Raw genomic sequence first — 16,584 nt, forward strand, 5'->3', positions numbered from 1 at the left:
CCTTTGCTCCAGTTTTAATACTGAATAGTCAACGTGGTAAAATATTTGTCAATCTTTGTATCAAGGATCCAGCAGTGCTCTGAAAATAAATTTGGGAGCCACCAACCTCCAGTGGTGAAAGAGTTTAATCTACTTGATAGAGAAACATTAAAGGTAGGTGAAATCCTATACATTACAGGAAGTTGAGAATGATATAAGATTATGATAAAATTATGATAATGATATAAGATTATATAAATCATTTTTGTATTTTTGTAAAATATTGTATCACATATTTTTTTTATTAAAAATAATATATGTAGAATATATTGTTGATTTTTGATCCAATATTTTCAATCCACTGTGAACTATCATAATGATGTTTCCAGTTGCATGTTTGGACTTGAGTAATGATGTCATTAGAGTGATATCAATGTTTAAGTGGTTTCAAAAAGTTATTCATAGTTTTGAGATTTACTGAGTCCCCTGGTCTAGAATCCTGTGTTCAGGAATGCAGTAGAACATGTCTATTCAATAAGTTTGTTATTGGTGCCAGTTCGTGAAAAGCATTTCAAAACAGGGACCAGAGAGATATGGCTTGAAATATGAATTATGTCACAACAACAATATAGGAGCACACATGTTGTATTTTTGCACCATAAGACACTCAAGTAAGCTTTTTTCCTACATTTTAGCATGCTCTTGTTGTATTTTGAAACTACATATAATCAGTGCATCGTGAGACGCCCAAGTAGACTTTTTTCTACGTTCAAATGGGTAAATCAGCGAGCCATATCGCCCTCGTTTAGAATTTAACTAATTAACTGACACTTGATTGCACATAATAAAAAAGTACACAATATGGAAAATAACATTTATTCATGGTATATTTGTCAAAATAAATTATTTTAGTATGAATATTTAAACTACAACATCCATCTCAATTGGCAAACATTTAGGCTGCCTTCCAATGAGAGATATTACATTTTTTTAGATTTGGCAACGGCAGTTTGGTGCAGGAGCTGGGCTATGAGGGATATGTGATTACTCGGTTTATTGACATTTATGTCTGAGTATGAAGCTTCGAATGTGTAAGTAGACCTAGGGTAGTAGAGTAAGGTTAATGTAGTTTCACTGAATTTCCCATTTTGTGGAAAACAATTGAAGGAAGAAATGAACAGACAAAATCTGTAATCTTTCTGTCAGTCATCAAGATTTACAGGATTCATTAATAAATTTATTATAGAGATGTCTTTTTCACACTAGTCCACGTTAAGGGCCAAGAGCCGCCAATTGAATAGCCGGCTGTAGAGCATAAAAACATTCCAAACAGCTTGGTCATCTCCAGTGACATAGGGAGCTTAGGCTTAGGCTTACCTTAGAGTGGAACAGATACTGATGTAACTGTTGATGGGAGTTAAGTCCATGAGAAAGTCTACACTAATGTGTCAGCTTCTATTACACAGGGTGGGATGGAGAGTATTGGGGGTTCTGAAACTGAATGGGATCTAGTGAAATGTGAAATAGGCCTGTTTGAGCAAAATATAATGTCTAGTAATGTCTTGAACTTTATTAAGAAGAGGAATGGGTAAAGGTTCAAGAAGACCAATTTCAATAATAATTATACAGCTACTATTCTATTTACCCACACATACTGGATGCACTAAATACCGCTGTGAATCCTTAATGCATGTATACAAATCTACAGATGCAAGGTTTTCGGGAACACCCTACAGGTTTAGGAACTGTAATTCTAAAGATGATATTTGAGATCGTTTAAGTTCTTTGTAAACGTGCAACGTTCATGTTCATAATTGGTGTTTAAAAAAATTATTTATTTATTTTTACTCCTATCTGGCCTCCAAATGTTTGAAACTTTTCAGAAGTGGTGACGTCTGTGGAATTTAAAGCAATTCAGTGATGTGATGGTAATTGCCAAGCCTCATGCTATGCTGCAGCTATGCTCTGGTTGATGCAGTTCTACTTGCCATATGATCAATTATTTTGTAATCTGGTTTTAAATTTAACTATTCAAAGTACTTTAGAACATTGCTCTGGATGAGGGTGTCTGCCTAATGCTGTAAATGTAAATGTAAACTATTCCCCTAGAGGGAGACAAAGTTATGGTCTTTTTTATTGTTTATAATAAATAATTAACAAATACAAATGTTTGACAAAGAAATAAAAGAAGTGTTTGTGTTCCTTTCTCTGGTCATTATGGTCATTGGATAAGAAAAGAAAAAAAACACTGCTTAGCCTTATTACTTCTTTTCCATAAAACTACTAATCTACAAATGTTTTAGCTAAACAAAACAAGAAATAAAACTGAGAAAAATCTTCTAAGACTTGTTACAACATTATAGAAGTGCCTCTCAGGATTGGGGTTTCCATCAGCTTTTGTCAAAGAAACAATAAACTGTTAGAAGTGAATTGTACATTTGTAAATGTTAACATCTGGAGATGAAATAAATAAATAAATACTGGCTGATACTTGATGCTGATCATATACTCACATTTGTTAGTAGGAAACAATAGCTATTAGCAAGTGTAACAACTCACAGGTATGAGATAAAAGGTCTATAAAACAGTTTGACTCTGGTCAAGTTTATTCTCGTCTGTTTTAGATCACAAAATATTCGATTCAATACCAGTTAAGCATTCTAGATTATGCATGTCATGAAGCAGACATTAATATTTGTCAGATCAGATTTAATTGTGGTTGATTTATTCCATTTCACAATTACAAATGTTGTTACAAATGTGACTGGTTTGTAAATGTGTTACTAATTGTTGTTGCAAATGTGACTGGTTATGTATTATTCAACTGTCTAAGAAGTCTGACAATAATCTACTTTTTACTTCACTATATGATAATACTTTTCTGGTGCCCTGTCAAATATTAACAAACAGGTAAATACCAATGACTTAAAATGCCTTAGCCATTATATCATGGCTATGTGTTACAATTAAGAACTTTCATTGTTGCTTTGATACAGATTTCCATTAAATGTCCTTAATGAAAATCTGTATCAAGCATAAACATACTTAATTGTAACACACAGCCTTGAGACACATAGTATTTGCACTATACATCTCATGTATTTGATCTAATCTGTCCAAACCCATACCCACTCTCTCTCTCTCTCTCTCTCTCTCTCTCTCGTACAAGCAAAAATTGCGTAGTCTTTCAAGACAAACAGATAAAAAAACCACACACACACACTTTGGGGTCTGATCTTTTTTGGGGGGCGAAGAGGAGGAGGAGTAGGAGGTGGTGGTGGTGGGGGTTGTTTTATCCGACATTTGAAAGTAGAGCTCTAAAGAAACCAAGTAGGTTAAAAGGAGATCAGTTTCAGAAAAAGACTCCATACTGCATAAGCTGACACAATTCATGAATTGTAGCAGTGTTCAATAAAATCTAAAGAAAACCCTACCCCCCAAAAACTTTGTTTTATCTTTGTATATCTTTTTTGCTTTCTCTCTCTCTCTCTCTCTCTCTCTCTCTCTCTCTCTCTCTCTCTCTCTCTCTCTCTCTCTCTCACACACACACACACACACACACACACACACAATGCCTTAGACTGCCTTTGGCAGATCAGATTCTGTGTCCCCAGCACACACACATACTTTTCTGACTAAAACACACAAACACTCTCTCACTTGATGCTGAGCAACAGCTATCACTGGCAGAGTGCATACTGGGTGTCTCTGATGTAATCCTTTCTAGCTTCCACCATCTCCTCAGCCCTGCTACACCTCCCACAACCCAACTTCGCTTAAAAACGCCCAAAAAAAAGGATGACTCTCACTCTCTGAGCAACCCAGGCAGAAAGGGTCAGAGCAAATGCCATTTCATCTATTTTTATAGCATTGACTGTGTGGGGGAAAAGAATGGGTAGTTTGTTTTTATCTCCTTCTGTTCAGACTGATACCAGACACTTAAATTGACAGGTAAGGCTGACTTAATTGTTTCAAAATGTTTCCAAGCTGCAGTGGCAATTACTATATTGAAAATTTTTTTTTTTTTTTTTTAAACAAAAAAGATCCGGTACTGAAGTGCACATGTTGCACTAGTAATCTACCATGTGTGAAGACAATGACTTTAATTGTGTGTTCATTAAGGAACTTAGGGTTCTAATCTGGTGACTTTTGAACTTAGCCCTGATGAGATGAAGGGTACTCGCTTTACTCTGGATACAAACCTCCTTATTCAGGCCAGTACTCTGTGTTCTCCGCCTCCTTTGTTTACCACGGCTCATAGGGGTTTCTAATATCAATAGGTGCAGTTTACTCGTTAGAACTCTGGGAGAGTGGCTGCCTATTAAGTAGGGACGGATTGACTAAAGAAGGAGTAGAGTTTATTTATTTATTTATTTATTTATTTTTTTTTTTTTTAGAGTAACCAAGGAGAGGTGGATAGTGGTGGGCTGAGTGCACTGGGTTGTCTTACAAAACTGTCTAATCATATGGGACTATGCCTGGCAAAAGCTTGGCCTTAGGTCATTGCTCTTCTCTCTGTTATTTAAAGTCATCTGTTACAGCCTAAAACCCCTAAATAACACAACACACACATACACTTGCATGTCTTTGTGTACAGTATATATACAATGGCTTATCACGTTTTACCTTTTCTTAACAATGCTTTCAGTTTCAAGTCCAAATGAACGTTGAACATGAAAAATCCTATAGTAATAAGTAATATACTAAATTATGAACTAAAGCCAAAACCCTAATAGACAGAAAACATTTGAAAGTCACAAGAAATCAGCAGCAGTAAAGATAACTTCTTAAATTAGTTAGCCGATTAGCTGATTACATTGTCTAAGCTTAAAATATAATGATATGCCTACCTGCCCTTATTTGTCCAATGTTTGCCCAACACATACAGCTCTGTATAGACAGTTGTTACCTAAATAGAATTATGAACTATTTTAAAGTGTTTTAGCAAAATGTTCTCAGAAATATTGCAATAACCTTATGATTAAAATATGATATTTTTTTTAATATCTGTTTGCTGTGGCCAGACCATAGAGATATTGCTAGTCTTTCAGATCCCGTATCAAAATTACATCAACATGCCGTAAAAGAAACACGATTCCAATAACAAAATTAAAGCAATAGCTAAAGAAACATTGTTTTCATGAGTGAACATTGTTTCATGGCGTTTCAAATAACACTAAACTAACAAACATTTGACAGCTTTGACATGAAGCAATTCATGAAATTTATTTATTTATTTATTTATTTATTTATTTATTTATTTATTTATTTATTTATTATAAAAGTACTACCTATATTTGCCATCTACTCATCTTACAGTATATGATGACTGGCCTATCTCCTCCTGCCAACCCTTACTTTATTTCTCGACCCATCTACTCTAAACGAGCCTTTGATGAGGAACATGAGAAGCTGTTGCTGGAAAGCAGGACCTTCAAGGAGAAACTCACCACTTCCTGCAGGTGATATTCTGCTTCTGCGGTTTCTTGATGTAAAATGCTTGAGTATGGCTTAGTTTTTAAGTGAACTTGTGTTCAAACTTTTCTGGAGCTCATAGAGATTAATTTTATTAACCTAATGCAACTATGCAAATATTGAGCACATATATAGCTAAATATATATTATTATATCAATTAATTACTTACTGTAGTAAAATGAAGTTAGATTCAAGTAGGCATTAGTTAGAAACTATAAAAACTAATATAATAACTTGACAGTAACAGCCCCAAGTCATGTGCCACACTTTAAGAAGCACTGCTGTTACCATTCAACAAGACAGTTTGTATGTCTCATTGTACACCTTACAGATGCTCTAGCAGCAAGGTCAAACCTGCTCTTAAGGGACTTTTCCCAATCCTGGATTGGCTGCTCAAGTATCCAGTAAAGCTGTGGCTTGCTAGTGATATCATATCAGGAGCCAGCACAGGGTTAGTGTGCTGTTTACAAGGTAAGTAAATCTTTATCAATGCAATCTAAATCGAACACTGATGTTTGTTGTAAACCTCAGAGTGTTTAGTGTTTTTGTTCTCTCTAGGCTTGGCTTATGCATTGCTGGTGTCTGTTGGTCCTGTATATGGTCTCTATGCTGCTTTCTTCCCAATCCTGACCTATTTTTTTCTGGGAACCTCTCGACACATATCAGTGGGTAGGTATTAGTGGGTTTACTCTCAAGAATAAAAATATACATGTATAACATTTTTCAGGGTTCTGTATTGTGAAGCCACTGAGGCACTATATACAGTATTGCATCTGAGTGAGATTTACTTTAAAACATTTATAAATACTTGTGCAGATGGTTGATTCTTTCCCTTTGATCATGGACAGGTCCATTTCCAGTTACCTGCCTGATGGTGGGCTCTACGGTTTTGACTCTTGCTCCTGATGAGCAGTTCATTCGACCTGGAAATGGGAGCACTATAAATGGGTCATGGGTGGGCACAGAGGAAGTGGATGTTAATGCAATGGAAGCCAAAAGAATTGTAATAGCCTCGACTATGACTGTACTAATTGGATTGTTCCAGGTAGGGTTTAACTTTGTTATTAATCCAGTAATGAAAAAGATTTCCAAAATAATATCCGCTGCTATAAAATACAAACAATTCTTTAAATACCAAAGAATGGATGGGTGACAAGATAAACCGGCTAATTAAATAGCAGCACATTATGGAAACAATATGAATCATGAAAAATCTATTTAACAAAATAATTCCCAATATCGATTATAGGATAAGATGTTTTAATCTGTATTTAAAACAACTATTGATTTGCTCTACCTAATATTCTCTGAACGATTTTACCAGACTTTACACATAATGTAAGAAACCATCCACCTGCAGAGTCTGCCTCAGCTATACTATTACAGGAGCTCAGTATGCTACTGTACAGTATATCAGAGCTAAACTGGAGTTTTGAGCATTCTGAGAAGGACACTGTAGTCAATGTGAAACTTAATCAGCAGGCAGTGTTGAATGAATACGACTGAGAAAGTGCACTTTGATTTCCATTTGCTGGTAAAGACAGACTGCTGAATTGTATACTTTTCATAAGCAATCAAATGGCCATAAGGTGGCAACAAGGAACCAACCATCATTAAAATACATTACAATAGTCCAGTCTAGAATATGTGAAAGCATGGAAGTTCATCATTGCCTTTTACAGTTAGCATATGATAATCAGAAGCTTTAGAGTTTACATCAGAACCAAATGATAAACCAGCATCTAGGGTTATAACAAGATTCTTTTTAATTTTGGCTTTACAAAAAAATCCACAGTCTTGTTGTGTCAAAGTTTGTACCCAACATTAATATTACTGTTTGACAAAATACAGAAAAAAGATGTTTCTATTCATTCATTGTTTTTTATACAGTCTTTGATTTTGTGTAGCTCTGTGTAGCTTTGACAAATCTCTATTTGAACTAATCATATGTTAACAATCTATCCAGTACAACATCTTGGTCAATAGTGCACATGGTGCACCCAAGTCCAGCAGAAAAGAAAAACATACTGGCAATCAGAGGGAAGCAAGGACCACTTTAGTCAGTTTATTTTGTACAATGATTGAAATTCTTACTTAGAAAGAAACAAAGCAGGTAGAATAGCAACATCTTAAATGTGTTTTATAATGGAGTGGCTTAAACGCTCTCCTAAAACACTTTGGGATATAACCCACATGTTTGTTGCCATATGTTATTTATATCATGTTCAACTTTATGCAAAATAATAATCAAATGTTGGATCATTTTTATTTTTTCCAGTTGGCAATGGGAATGCTCCATGTGGGCTTTTTGGTGCGCTACCTGTCTGATCCACTGGTAGGAGGCTTTACCACAGCGGCTGCTTTCCATGTGTTTATCTCTCAACTCAAAATGGTTGTGTCTGTTCCCACCCACAGTCACAATGGCTTCTTCTCAATTGCCTATGTGAGTGGCTTACTGTCAGCCGTTGGCACTTCAAGGTTCATGAAAAACACTTGCTTTAAATGATTTCACATTTCCCAAACTTACTGTACTTCAGCTGGATGCTGCTTCTGATTAATCTCTATAACAAAACTGACACAAATATCACAGAAGTGATGCAATTAGCTAACCATTAAGACTGAAAGCAGTCAAGAGTGATAAGAATGTAATATATTTATGTCATGTGTATTTAAAAATGTATTCTTTTTCTGTTATTTTTCTGTAGAATCTCAGTGATGTGTTTCGCAATATTAAGCAAACCAATGTGGCTGACCTGGTTGCTGGTTTACTGGCCATAATTATGGTGGTGGTAGTAAAAGAGATCAACACCAAATTTCAGCATAAGATTCCAGTGCCAGTCCCCATTGAAGTGATTGTGGTCTGTATCTGCATTTTCTGACATAAACAGCTCTTTGTCTGCATTACATTTTCTGTTCTATTAAATAGTTCAAGTAATAAGCAGTATTAAACAGTTTTAAGTTGATATAAGGCAAATAATTAACAAGTGTCAATATATTTATTAAATGGAATAATTATTACATTGCTTCCCAATATAATATTCTATAGGGTCAAAAGTCTTTGGATACCAGTTGATCACACCCATATGTGGTTCTTCCACAAACTTTGCACCCTTTCACTGTGCTTAACAATACTAATGCTTTTGTGACTGTCAGCAAGTTACAGCCATCTACAGCCATGCTCCAAAATTTACTGAAAAGAGTAGGTGTGATATTTAAGTGTCCTCAAACCTTTGACCTTGTAGTGTACTATATGTCAGTGATCGTTTCCCTTTCTTTATCGGAAGTAAGCTGTAATGTGATGTGCTGAAAACCATAATATAGAGCGATATTGTCTCATTTCTAATATTAATTTAATTTAGCTCTGGTTTCTATATTAATAACATTATGTTGAAGAAAATATTTGTTGCTTTCAAAAACATGTTAAACCATGTTAAATCTTTCATAGACAGTGATTGCTACAGGAATCTCCTATGCAGTGGATCTTAAATCCCACTATGGGGCCAATATTGTTGACAGTATTCCAAGAGGGTGAGGGCACTTTCTAAGAAATTTCCACAATATCAGAGCTTCTGTGCAGAGTTATACTAACACTCATGATATTTGTATTGAGATTCTATTAAATTATTTAGCAGAGACCAATAAAAGTGAAACATTAACATAAAACACAATTGTTGCAACAAATTGAGAAATCAAATAAAAAAAGAAAAAGAGATAGAATGTGAGATTAATTCAATTCTATTTTATTCAAATTAGTGGGGTAGGTCAAAGGATAGATAAATGCATGTTTGTGTCAACAGGTTTGTTCCAGCACACTTTCCAAGTATAGAGCTCTTTGGAGATATTGTGGGCTCCAGTTTTTCTACTGCAGTGGTGGGATATGCTGTATCAGTATCAGTGGCTAAAGTCTATGCATCAAAGCATGATTATAAAATTGATGGTAATCAGGTAGGTGTTAAAATCTTCAGTCATGCAAATGTGTTTGCATTTGTAAGAAATGTAATGACTAATGAAAGCAAGTGTGTGTGTGTGTGTGTGTATGTGTGTGTGTGTGTGTGTGTGTGTGACTTGTTTAAGAAAGAATATTTTTAGAAATGTAATAAGACAGGAGCCATTTAAACAGGAGCTCTTACACATGATGAAGGAAACCTTCATGAACTAAAAGAGAGATTGATCTGACTGACCTTACATGGGTCACAATAACTTGCTAGAACAGAGATAAAAGGCTGGCAAAAGTCTTATTACTCTCATGTTCTGGAATGTAGAGCTAACCTACAGTACTTTTGCATTCGTTTCCAACAGGAATTAATAGCCTTTGGAATTAGCAACATTTTCTGTGGCTGTTTCTCAGGCTTTGTTGCTACCACTGCACTCTCCCGTACAGCAATCCAGGAGGGCACAGGGGGCAAGACGCAGGTATCCCCCCCATATCCCTCTCTCTCTCTCTCTCTCTCTCTCTCTCTCTCTCTCTCTCTCTCTCTGATATTTTCATCTGTTTTTGTTTTAGGTGGCAGGGTTAATCTCAGCTCTGATGATGCTTATAGTAATTATGGGCCTAGGGCCTCTACTGCAACCACTGCAGAAGGTAGGATGGGCATAATATCTATGGACTTCTTTCTTACTTTCTTCCTTACATCCAAGGAAGTTTTTCCTTGCCACTGCTGCCGGATAAGCGGTAGAAGATGAATGAATGAATGAATGAATGAAGGACATATTGCATGTATAGCTACTATGGAATATTATTAAAATACTGAAAATTAATTTACAAAGACATTATGTACATTTACTTACAATAATGCTTTTAGATATATAGTAACTATTCTCCATTTCTGGCTTTCAGTCAGTGTTGGCTGGTATAGTCATTGCAAACCTGAAGGGTATGTTCATGCAACTCAAAGATGTGCCCATACTGTGGAGACAGAACAGGACAGACTGTGTAAGTAACATACAGTACACATATTATAGACCTCTGTTTATTGAATTATCAGTGAATTAATATCAATTAAAAACATTGACAACACTTTTTGAGGTGTTTTATGAGTCATTTTAGGAAAGGTGCAGGATTGAAAAAGTCTATTTTGGCATAAAGATTAAAAAACAAACAAACAAACAGACAAACAAACAAACAAACAAATAAATAAATAAACAGTTTTTACAGTTGTCTCCATTTATGTATTATAAATTATAATACTGTGTTATCTTAAAATCTATAGTGCATGTCTGTTATAAGATATTGAAGGTAGCTCTGCTGGGAATGTGACTAAACTGGTGTAATATTACTATAGACTCATATTACTGGTTATATACTTAATTCCCTGCAGCTAATTTGCATGTTTATATGCAATAACATTGCATGGTGGGGCTGGGAGTAAGTTAAGGGATGAGTACTAATCATATGCTTACTTTTTAACAGTATATTTGGGTGTTTACATGCATTGCCTGCATCTTGCTGGGGTTGGATGTGGGTTTGCTGACTGGCATAGTGTTTGAGCTTGGAACAGTGGTGATCAGGACACAGTTGTAAGTAACCTGTATTCGGAGATTAAAAGAAAAGATATTATGAATTGCAAATGTACTTATTACTATGAGTAACATGTCCGAAATTACCTTTATGTCTAAAGTTTTCGCAATATATTGTAATCTAGCCCTTCCTGTTCGACCCTTGGGAATATACCAGACACTGACATCTACAAGAATATGAAAGACTACAAAAATGTAAGAAAATACTAACTGGAATAATATTATCAATAGCATAAATTTGCAAATGCAAATTTCCATTTCAAAATGATTGTTTTCTTTTCAGATTAATGGAATTTCTGGAATAAAGATTTTCAAATGCAACTCACCCATATATTTTGCCAACATTGACTATTTCAAAGAGCAGTTACGAGATGCTGTAAGTTGCAGATTATATGTTTTCATTTAAACAAACAGGTTGTAAAAAAGGTTTTATAAATTACAGAACTGTATTGGTAATACCATTTGATTTACATTATCTTTGCTTTCACAGACTGTAATAATTTATGTGTAATTACTTATGTCCATGTTAATGCATGACAGGTGGGATTTGATGCTGTGCAGGTCTTCAAGAAGAGAAACAAAGCATTAAAAAAGATTCACAAACTAGTTAAAAAGGGAACTCTGAAAGTCACTGAGGTACACAAACAGAAAAGGATGTGGATATCATAGATATAGTGTATTGCATTTTATTATTTGTTAATACATACACAAGTTTAAGGAAAATCCTCACCATATGAATAAATTAAATTAATATAAGTTAAAATATTTAAAATAAAATTATATTTGTCTAAAGCTTAAATCTTGTGAAATCTTAACTCCTATTTAAATCTCATGTTACAGAGTGGCTTGGTGTCAGTTGACCCTCTAGGTGTGGTTAATGAGGGGTTTGAGAGTAAGCGAGACCCCGAGCAGGTGGAACATGGACCACAGCAGGAAGTGAAGAATGAAGCTCAAAGAGATGTGGATGTGGAGGTGCAAGTGGATTGGACGGCTGCACTGCCAGTAAATGTCACAGTCCCTAAAGTCAACATCCACAGCTTGGTGATGGACTTCACTGCAGTCTCCTTCCTGGATGTGATGGCTGCAAAGTCCCTCAAACTGGTGGGTTTTGATATGTCAATAATTTGTATTTATTTCTCTTTTCTCTTTTCAAAAATAAAATTACGTAGATACTTCAGAGGGCAGATAACCAGTAAGCATTTTAATGGAGAAATATTTTTATTTATTTATTTATTTATTTATTTTAATTCTAATATTTACTTAGCCCAGAATTCATTTGGAATATTCATCTGGACAGTTTCAATTATTAAAGAATGACAAACTGAACGTTTTATCTAAAGAGTAAGAGGGACATGTTTTGTTTTTTGCACTTATGGTATAACAACAGTAAACAGGTGTTCCCATTCCAGTATCTCTTTAGTGCTCTATTAAAATTACAAAAAGACAAAAAACTTTATGTGTGACAAAACCTAATGAAAAAGATTTACCTCTGACCTACAACGCACTAACACTGGAGACTAGAGATTCTCCTCAAGGTTGCATGTTGTTGTTACATGAAAAGAACAAGTTACATTAATCTAACGTGAGCATTGCTGTAGAAGATTAATTCAACGACGCTGTGGAACAATCTGCATTCATAAGCGGAACGTATTGCCACACTCTAGATGAATCACATCACCAAATCATTTGTATTTAGCATTATATCGAGTACGCACGCAGTAAAGATTTGCACCTGTATTATACAATGAATGTCAGAGTTAGATAGTACAGCATTGTAAGCAACACTGTACTGGTGTATGGAATGTTATCAGATAACAACCGTATCATTCATCATGAACTTTGTGCATTTATTGATAGGTCTCACTGCCTTGTATTGGTCAGTGATGAATCATCTCTTTGTGCTTCACAGGTCATAAAGGAATTTATACGTATTGGCGTCAACGTCTATATTGCCGGCTGTGATGGTGTGACTTGTGTCAAATCACACACGACTGTAGATAAGCATAACATAACTTTACATAATAACCCTTGCATATATTTCACTGTAGATCCATAATCTAATAAATAAGTAAGAATAGATCATTTCACTATTATAATAGAAATTTATCCAGGCAGTTTTGAAACAGCATGCCTTTCTCTAATAGGAGTTAAACAAGTGTTGGCAGTAATAAAAGGCAAGGCATGCTGTTACTTCAATCTGTAAGTATTTGGTGTTTCAGATGAGACAGTCAGGAGGATGGAGTCCCTGTGTTTCTTTGATGATTTGGTGACCAGAGACCTACTCTTTCTCTCTGTCCATGATGCCATCCTTTTTATTAAGCTGGACACCTCAAGAGGGATTATATCAGACCCAATAGCAGATAAGGTAGGCTGTAAATATTTAAAAGGATCCTTGCAGGATAAATGCTAAGAGCTTTTGTAAAAACAAAAAAATAAAATTTTTGTTTAATATATTTAAATAATAAAATGTATATATTTAAATATATTATAAATATAAACAATTAAATGTATTTAAGAATTATTTTTATATAGTGCTTTAGGAAAGCTTTGGCATCTTTATATGTATTGATAGCTATACCTAAGCCGTGCTTGCCTGAATTATTGGTTGTTTAATAAGACTGATATTTTAACTATATGCCTAGATATCACAAATGCAGGATGACAAGGCACCACCACCGTTCACTGAAGATGAAAACCAGATTGAGACCTATGACAACCAGCACCTGGTGAGCATTAGTTCTTAATCTCATATTACTGACTTTGACAAACTATTAATCAATTCCTCTCTTCGTCATCACAGGCTATTCATGAACTCTCAGTCTGAGTATAAGTAAATTGATTGAGTTGTTGGACTCATTGCAAAGAATGTGCGCTGGTCCTCCTGTCCGAATGCGAGGAGACGGACCGAGGACCTTAAATGACCCCAGGAGAAGTGACTGGACCATTTCTCTGTATATGTGTAACCACACAATACAAAGCAGTAAATAATGTAAGAATGTGAAAAAAATATTTTAGCCACATAGAACTTTTAGTGATTAAAATCATCATTTTTGAATTTGGTAATAAAGATTAAATTCGAATTGTTATGTTGTCATGTTATGTTGTCCTCTGTGTGCTTTTAGAAGGAGATTAAAATGAAATGTTACAAATGTACTGTACATATTGTCAATGACATTCACAGTATTAAGGCTTGCTTTGGTAAAATTCCTGATATAATAATTGTACATACAAAGAATCATTGTGTGTCCATGCTACAAATTAGTTATATTTGTTTTACACTAGTGTTTCCAATATATGCCATAAAAGTAACCAGTGAGGCAGTGTTACAAGTAAGAAAGCCATTTATTTAACTAAATTTCCCATTTATCAAATTATAACTTTTCAAATCTTCAAACTATATTCATCTCAACTGTTTTTTTGGTTGCTAAATTTAATTTTGGTGTCATTGTGCCACATATTAGTCTTCAAGGGCACAAACATGAGAACAATGGATAAATCCTAGATTATTTACATAAACAATAATTATATGTATTAGTATCCACATAAATTAAAGGATTTTTTGGCCATTATATTCTCTGTATGACTCATGAGATCTAGTTTTTGATTATCAGAGAGGACTAGCATGGATTTTAGACATGTGTGCAATGTGTACTACAATTTGTTACAATAAAGCACTTGTGTTCCTTGTGACATTCTTCTGCTGGCTACTCTGAAGGTCTCGTGTGAAAAGTTAAAGTTACTCAAAACATTAATCACACAAGCAAACACACATGAGCTATCGTTTGCGCTCTCTCTCTCTCTCTCTCTCTCTCTCTCTCTCTCTCTCTCTCTCTCTCTCTCTCTCTCTCTCTCACACACACACACACACACACACACACACATACACACATACTTTAATGCTAGACCAGGTATACTTTTAAATATACCTGGCCCAACTTCACTGCCTCACTCTTGGTGGAAGGTAAGTCACAGATGTTGTAATATTGAATCGTTGCAAAAGACCATAGCAGTGGGTACAGTAGGTTGGAGCTACCTGCAGAACATAAAAAAACTATTTTAAGCTGTTTTTAGAATTGAAGAAGTATTTTCTGGTGCTACAGTCTGTAGCATGTTACGTACATATTGACCTTTTCCAATCTTTATTGCATCAATCATGTGGTAATACAAAAAAAAGTCTCCTAATATGTCTCATAAATGTTCCTAGCTAAATGTGTGAATTATTACGGTGAAAGCAATACATACTGATTATTTATTCACTATTAATAGTACTATAATGATAGATTTGACTAAACTCTATGCTAAATTAAGCATGCTGTAAATATGAATACTTAACTCTTTATGATTAGTGGAATGTTAAACTCTGTCTGATTATCACCAGCAGGTAGATAAAGAATATGGCTCTGTCATTATAGTTGGTTGTTAATAACTGGTTATAAAATGTTATCTTCTGTATCCAAATAAAATAAGTTACATTTTATTACAGTTAAATATTTATAGGTTTTAAGGTCAAGCCCTGCAAATACAGTCTGACACATTAAGACCTTGTATATTTATTAGTAATGGAAAATATTGCCAAATAGAAAGTAGGTAACTTTTGAGCCTTACCGCTACGCACTGCTTTACAACACCCTTTCATAATCAGACTAAATGACGTTACATCCACCTCAATCTCCAATCTAGTGATATCAGAGCTGTGATATGAGAGAGAGTCAGTAAAGAATACAAATATGGATTTATTTGAATGTAGAGGTTCATTCAGAAAGAACAAGGCAGTAACTTACTTCAAAATAAATTGAGATTTTAAACAAAATAATTGAGTAAATGAAAAGTAAGTGAAATGATATTCAATCCAGGACATCTAAATAAATAACACGGAGATTTGTGATGAATGCTGCTCTGAATATAAGAAAATAGAAGGAATTACTACTGGGAAATCACTGCCTGTAAAACATATCTTGTGTAAATTAAGAGATATTTAGATTTTCCCTCTCACTTTCCTTTGTAGATAGGCATGTTTATCATCCAGTTAAGGATACATATTATCAGTTGTGGGTAGGACCCGAAGAATGGAATAGAGACAGTTATGTTAAAGATTAAAGTTTTACCAAACTGAAGGGCTAAATTCGTTGTTATGGTTCTGTATATGGCTATGTATAAGGTAAAACATTCTTAGGATGCTTTCAAAAATTGCAGCCCACTTCCTCTGAGCCAAAAAAAGAACACTAGTTATGTGGTTCAGAGGTTTTTGAAACAAAAAAATGCTGTGGGTCTGAGAACTGGGTTTAAAAAGTAATAAACAACAATATTACAGAATTACACCTTTAACATAAGGTTACAACATAAGTTGTAACATAACACACTCACAACATTTATTATTCATACAATACCTGCTCTGTACAAGAAAAGAGATGTCTTGTTTCAAAGAATGGATAAAGTATGAGTGGTATCCCAAAAAAAGAAAAAAAAAAAAAACGACAACTATAAGGGGCTTTATCTAAAAGAGCAATGGTCAAGGGGATATAAAGATGATAAAGAAAGACCAATCGTTAATAATTACAAACACTGGAAGAGCTTTATATAGGGGAGTGTTTAGGATGATCTCAGTTAAACCC

The 16,584-nt window shown here is 34.6% G+C and overlaps 1 protein-coding gene across 2 annotated transcripts; it reads left to right on the forward strand.

The window, feature by feature from the left end:
* Positions 1 to 80: 80 nt before the first annotated feature.
* Positions 81 to 14,055, forward strand: LOC132858989 (pendrin-like). Of its 2 annotated transcripts, none has more exons than XM_060889515.1 (21): positions 81 to 153; positions 5,299 to 5,441; positions 5,787 to 5,926; positions 6,014 to 6,124; positions 6,304 to 6,500; positions 7,734 to 7,898; positions 8,161 to 8,313; positions 8,901 to 8,983; positions 9,253 to 9,400; positions 9,755 to 9,868; positions 9,960 to 10,037; positions 10,293 to 10,388; positions 10,866 to 10,972; positions 11,098 to 11,167; positions 11,256 to 11,348; positions 11,513 to 11,608; positions 11,813 to 12,073; positions 12,882 to 12,936; positions 13,192 to 13,337; positions 13,615 to 13,698; positions 13,773 to 14,055. In XM_060889515.1, the coding sequence occupies exons 2-21, from the start codon at positions 5,302 to 5,304 to the stop codon at positions 13,794 to 13,796; spliced, it is 2,361 nt and encodes a 786-aa protein (XP_060745498.1). In that variant the 5' UTR covers positions 81 to 153; positions 5,299 to 5,301; the 3' UTR covers positions 13,797 to 14,055. The 2 variants fall into 2 exon arrangements, with proteins under 2 accessions (XP_060745498.1, XP_060745497.1); XM_060889514.1 differs by lacking the exon at positions 81 to 153 and adding an exon at positions 3,807 to 3,930.
* The last annotated feature ends 2,529 nt before the right edge of the window (positions 14,056 to 16,584 follow it).

This window comes from Tachysurus vachellii, chromosome 16 (genome assembly GCF_030014155.1).
Source record: "Tachysurus vachellii isolate PV-2020 chromosome 16, HZAU_Pvac_v1, whole genome shotgun sequence".
NCBI lineage: Eukaryota > Metazoa > Chordata > Actinopteri > Siluriformes > Bagridae > Tachysurus > Tachysurus vachellii.

What these genes read in the sequence shown, in the direction of transcription:
- LOC132858989 (XM_060889515.1), top strand. Translation starts at nt 5,302, where the DNA reads ATGATGACTGGCCTATCTCCTCCTGCCAACCCTTACTTTATTTCTCGA. An exon ending in CTGCAAAGTCCCTCAAACTG is followed by an intron (nt 12,074 to 12,881) that starts GTGGGTTTTGAT and finishes TGTGCTTCACAG; the next exon opens with GTCATAAAGGAATTTATACG. An exon ending in CAGACCCAATAGCAGATAAG is followed by an intron (nt 13,338 to 13,614) that starts GTAGGCTGTAAA and finishes CTATATGCCTAG; the next exon opens with ATATCACAAATGCAGGATGA.